Source organism: Oncorhynchus tshawytscha, linkage group LG11, assembly GCF_018296145.1.
Source record: "Oncorhynchus tshawytscha isolate Ot180627B linkage group LG11, Otsh_v2.0, whole genome shotgun sequence".
Taxonomy (NCBI): Eukaryota; Metazoa; Chordata; class Actinopteri; order Salmoniformes; family Salmonidae; genus Oncorhynchus; species Oncorhynchus tshawytscha.
The window spans coordinates 49152510-49158509 of record NC_056439.1 but is presented as its reverse complement, the minus strand read 5'-3'; the positions used below and the strand labels follow the sequence as shown (position 1 = coordinate 49158509).

The 6000-nt window shown below is 42.8% G+C and overlaps 1 protein-coding gene across 1 annotated transcript in view; it reads right to left on the bottom strand.

Moving 5' to 3' along the window:
• Window positions 1-2241: 2241 nt before the first annotated feature.
• LOC112262230 (synaptosomal-associated protein 25-B-like) overlaps window positions 2242-6000 on the bottom strand; it is a 72157-nt gene continuing 68398 nt past the window's right edge. The window contains exons 6-8 of the mRNA XM_042330223.1: window positions 3476-3595; window positions 3228-3372; window positions 2242-3075 (exon numbers count right to left, since the gene is read on the bottom strand). Of these exons, the coding sequence (XP_042186157.1) occupies window positions 3013-3075; window positions 3228-3372; window positions 3476-3595 (328 nt within the window). The 3' untranslated portion in view covers window positions 2242-3012. The remainder of the gene's footprint in view (window positions 3076-3227; window positions 3373-3475; window positions 3596-6000) is intronic.

The window sequence follows — 6000 nt, the reverse complement described above, 5'->3', positions numbered from 1 at the left end:
GCACTATTGCAGAGTGGCAGGAAGCAGGGTATCCTCTCAGCTGGGAGTGTCCTACACACTGCTGGGTATGCTGTGTTGGCCATGTTACTTGTTCTAGATGATGATGATGTTGTTCTGTCTGCTGCGGGACACACACAGGGCTACAGTACATCAAAGGGAGTAAGACCGCTGAGCGGTTGAGCCGGACATAACCAGAGGTTGATGAGCCAACCATGAATGGCTGCTACTGCATTGGAGCCCACCTGGGTTACGTAATCAAAGCATTCTGCTCGTTGTTGTTCTCCTACCTCCGCCCGTCTCCAGGTCTGTCTGAGAGGAGGGGTTTAGATACTCTGCCCCTGACAATGAGTTGGTTTGAGCATGGAGCTGCTAAACCCTAGGTTGTGGGTTCAATTCCCTACATGGGACATGTGGGCTCACGTGACTTTAGAAATTACCATTACTGCTAATCACCGGTCAATGATAATGCAAAGTAACGTTGCATTGAAGGCGTGAGCCTGGCTGAAAAATGAGGTGTATCACTGGTTATGTTCCCAGAACAGTTGCACATTGTACCTTTATGGGAGTGTCTGGGAGGAAGATGACAGTGTTTTTGGAAAAGGGACTTCTGACTTGTATGTTTGTTTTACTTTCGTTTAGCATCAAAAACAACATTAACTACAGAGTGTCTATCGTGGACAACACTGTCACACCACTAACACATGGAAGAAACAGCATGTAGTGGAGCATTGTCCTGCTCATGTAAAGCAATAGTAGTCGTGGTATCTGAGTAATGATGTAAATACAGTTTATATAAAAGAAGATGAGCAAGACGGAAACAGAGAACTGCACAGGTGAGCTAAAGCCATCAAAGAAGCACTATATACTTTAGGAGGAGAGACAGAATGGGAAGTAGACGAACAACTAGGAGGAGAGACAGAATGGGAAGTAGACAAACAACTAGGAGGAGAGACAGAATGGGAAGTAGATGAACAACTAGGAGGAGAGACAGAATGGGCAGTAGACGAACAACTAGGAGGAGAGACAGAATGGGAAGTAGATGAACAACTAGGAGGAGAGACAGAATGGGAAGTAGACGAACAACTAGGAGGAGAGACAGAATGGGAAGTAGATGAACAACTAGGAGGAGAGACAGAATGGGAAGTAGACGAACAACTAGGAGGAGAGACAGAATGGGAAGTAGACGAACAACTAGGAGGAGAGACAGAATGGGAAGTAGATGAACAACTAGGAGGAGAGACAGAATGGGAAGTAGATGAACAACTAGGAAGAGAGACAGAATGGGAAGTAGATGAACAACTAGGAAGAGAGACAGAATGGGAAGTAGATGAACAACTAGGAGGAGAGACAGAATGGAGGGTAGAGGAACAACTAGGAGGAGAGACAGAATGGGAAGTAGATGAACAACTAGGAAGAGAGACAGAATGGGAAGTAGATGAACAAATAGGAGGAGAGACAGAATGGGAAGTAGATGAACAACTAGGAGGAGAGACAGAATGGAGGGTAGAGGAACAACTAGGAGGAGAGACAGAATGGGGAGTAGATGAACAACTAGGAAGAGAGACAGAATGGGAAGTAGATGAACAACTAGGAGGAGAGACAGAATGGGAAGTAGACGAACAACTAGGAGGAGAGACAGAATGGGAAGTAGATGAACAACTAGGAGGAGAGACAGAATCGAGGGTAGAGGAACAACTAGGAGGAGAGACAGAATGGGAAGTAGATGAACAACTAGGAAGAGAAACAGAATGGGAAGTAGACAAACAACTAGGAAGAGAGACAGAATGGGAAGTAGATGAACAACTAGGAGGAGAGACAGCATGGGAAGTAGATGAACAACTAGGAGGAGAGACAGAATGGGAAGTAGATGAACAACTAGGAGGAGAGACAGAATGGGAAGTAGATGAACAACTAGGAGGAGAGACAGAATGGGAAGTAGATGAACAACTAGGAGGAGAGACAGAATGGGTAGTAGATGAACAACTAGGAAGAGAGACAGAATGGGAAGTAGATGAACGACTAGGAAGAGAGAATGGGAAGTAGATGAACAACTAGGAGGAGAGACAGAATGGGAAGTAGATGAACAACTAGGAAGAGAGACAGAATGGGAAGTAGACGAACAACTAGGAAGAGAGACAGAATGGGAAGTAGATGAACAACTAGGAGGAGAGACAGAATGGGAAGTAGATGAACAACTAGGAGGAGAGACAGAATGGGAGGTAGAGGAACAACTAGGAAGAGAGACAGAATGGGAAGTAGACGAACAACTAGGAAGAGAGACAGAATGGGAAGTAGACGAACAACTAGGAAGAGAGACAGAATGGGAAGTAGATGAACAACTAGGAAGAGAGACAGAATGGAGGGTAGAGGAACAACTAGGAGAGACAATGGAGGGTAGAGGAACAACTAGGAAGAGAGAGAATGGAGGGTAGAGGAACAACTAGGAGGAGAGAGAATGGAGGGTAGAGGAACAACTAGGAGAGACAATGGAGGGTAGAGGAACAACTAGGAAGGGAGACAGAATGGAGGGTAGAGGAACAACTAGGAGGAGAGGCATAATGGAGGGTAGAGGAACAACTAGGAGGAGAGGCATAATGGAGGGTAGAGGAACAACTAGGAGGAGGCATAATGGAGGGTAGAGGAACAACTAGGAGGAGAGAAAATTGGGTAGAGGAACAACTAGGAGAGACAGAATGGAGGGTAGAGGAACAACTAGGAGGAGAGAGAATGGGGTAGAGGAACAACTAGGAGAGACAGAATGGAGGGTAGAGGAACAACTAGGAGAGACAGAATGGAGGGTAGAGAAACAACTTTAGGAACAGACAGAATGGGGGAGGGGGGTAGAGGACGAGATGACTAACCAGGACTATCATTTTAATAAAAGCCAAAGATAGAAGACAACAGAACAACATTTTACAACAGGAAGAAGAGAAGGAGGAGGGGGCGGGTCTGAGAAAGTGCCATGATAAAAGCATGTTTCGGGGGGGGTTGAAAGCTTGTTGTCGCTGCAGCTTAGCCCAACATCTTTGTGGCACGCTGGTTGGCCTCGTCAATCCTGGTCTTGTTGGAATCAGCCTGAGGAGAGAGGGAGACGTTTGGGATGATGTGAAATTATGCAAGCAATATCAATCAAGATCAAGACTTTAATTGTAGACTGTCAACTCAGCGCATGGCTGACCATCTCTGACACTGAAAATGTATTGATTGTCATCGTTATGATCGGGCACCTTGTCCATGATCCTGTCGATCTGCCGGTTCTGGGTGTCTATCTCGTTGCCCATGTCCAGGGCCATGTGACGCAGGTTACCGATGATCCCGCCCACCTGCTCCAGGTTCTCATCCATCTCATTCTCCCGGGCGTCTTCAGTTACCCTGGAAACGCACATTGGATAGTCCATAAAACTGTCAGTAGATTTCGGCGTGGCAGAGGGAGTCCATATGCACACGTGCACACACGTGCACACCAACTCCTCACCTGCGGATGAACCCTCCACTGATGGCCATCTGTTCACGTTCGTCCACCACACGGGCCCCTGGCTGACTGTTAACCACTCCATCCTGGTTGGCCCCCCATGCCTGCCCTCCCCCCTTTATCCTGCAGGGACACATACCAGTCAGGGGGGTGGAAACTTTCATTTGATGTAATAGATCCAGTATACGACACAAGTAATGTGTAATGACAGCACGGCAGCACACCAACACAGCATGCCAATGGTAGATATCTATCTCTCTATCTATGTATCTATCTAAGGTTCATATATATGTGTTATGTTATACAGTATATGTTAGATCTATCAATCAATAATTGATCCAAGTACTGATCAGTTCAGTTGTAGTGTATTTACTGTCTAAGTGGGGGATAGAAAGTGGTCCTTTACAGACCTGAAGATAGAAGAGACGGACACAAACACACACTAACAGGACATAAAGGAGACAACACAGACAGACGCCAGCGGACAGACAGGGAGACAGGAGGACAAACACGCAGTAATGTGTGTAAAGGACACAATTATACTGGGTGCAAGAAACTCTTCTCTTCTTACGGAGCCACTCCTTAGTTGCCCTGGCTGTGTGTTTCGGGTCGTTGTCATGCTGGAAGACCCAGCCACGACCCATCTTCAATGCTCTTACTGAGGAAAAGAGGTTGTTGGCCAAGATCTCGCGATACATGGCCCCATCCATCCTCCCCTCAATACGGTGCAGTCGTCCTGTCCCCTTTGCAGAAAAGCATCCCCAAAGAATGATGTTTCTACCTCCATGCTTCACGGTTGGGATGGTGTTCTTGGGGTTGTACTCATCCTTTTTCTTCCTCCAAACCCGGCGAGTGGAGTTTAGACCAAAAAGCTCTATTTTTGTCTCATCAGACCACATGACCTTCTCCTATTCCTCCTCTGGATCATCCAGATGGTCATTGGCAAACATCAGACGGGCCTGGACATGCGCTGGCTTGAGCAGGGGGACCTTGCGTGCGCTGCAGGATTTTAATCCATGACGGCGTAATGTGTTACTAATGGTTTTCTTTGAGACTGTGGTCCCAGCTCTCTTCAGGTCATTGACCAGGTCCTGCCGTGTAGTTCTGGGCGGATCCCTCACCTTCCTCATGATCATTGATGCCCCACAAGGTGAGATCTTGCATGGAGCCCCAGACCGAGGGTGATTGACCGTCATCTTGAACTTCTTCCATTTTCTAATAATTACGCCAACAGTTGTTGCCTTGTCACCAAGCTGCTTGCCTATTGTCCTGTAGCCCACCCCAGCCTTGTGTAGGTCTACAATTTTATCCCTGATGCCCTTACACAGCTCTCTAGTCTTGGTCATTGTGGAGAGGTTGGAGTCTGTTTGATTGTGATGTGTGGACAGGTGTCTTTTATACAGGTAACGAGTTCAAACAGGTGCAGTTAATACAGGTAATGAGTTGAGAACAGGAGGGCTTCTTAAAGAAAAACTAACAGGTCTGTGAGAGCCAGAATTCTTACTGGTTGGTAGGTGATCAAATACTTATGTCATTAAATAAAATGCAAATTAATTAATTAAAAATCATACAATGTGATTTTCTGGATTTTTGTTTTAGATTCCGTCTCTCACAGTTGAAGACTGATTCCGTCTCTCACAGAAATTACAGACCTCTACATGCTTTGTAAGTAGGAAAACCTGCACAATCGGCAGTGTATCAAATACTTGTTCACCCCACTGTATATAAAACCTATATAAAGTCTATATAAAACCTATATAAAATCTATATAAAACCCTATATAAAATATATATATATAGTCTATAGAAAACATATATAAACCCTATATGAAACATATATAAAACCTATATAAAATCTATATAAAACCTATATAAAATCTATATAAAACCTATATGAAACCTATATACCCCTATATATAACCTATATAAACCCTAAATATAACCTATATAAACCTCTATATAAAATCTATATTAACCTAAATAAAACCTATTTAAAATCTATATATAATCTATATAAACCCAATATGAAATATGTAAAACCCTATATAAAACCCTGCATAAAATCTATATAAAACCCTATATAAAACCTATATAAAACATATTTCAAATCTATATATAACCTATATAAACCCTACATAAAAACGACATAAAATAAACATAAAATCTATATAAACCCTATATAAAATATATATAAACCCTATATTAAACCTATATAAACCTTATATAAAACCTATTTAAAATCTATATAAACCCAATATGAAATATATAAAAAACTATATGAAACCCAATATAAACCCCTATATAAACCCTATATGAATCCAATATGAAAAATATAAAACCCTATATATATATATAACCTATATAAAACCCAATATAAAACCTATTTAATATCTATATAAAACCTAATTAAACCCTATATAAATATATATATATATATACACGCTATATATAACCTATATAAACCCCTATATAAAACCCTATATAAAACCCTATATAAAACCCTTGTAACGGTTCTCTTTTGGTGAAGGA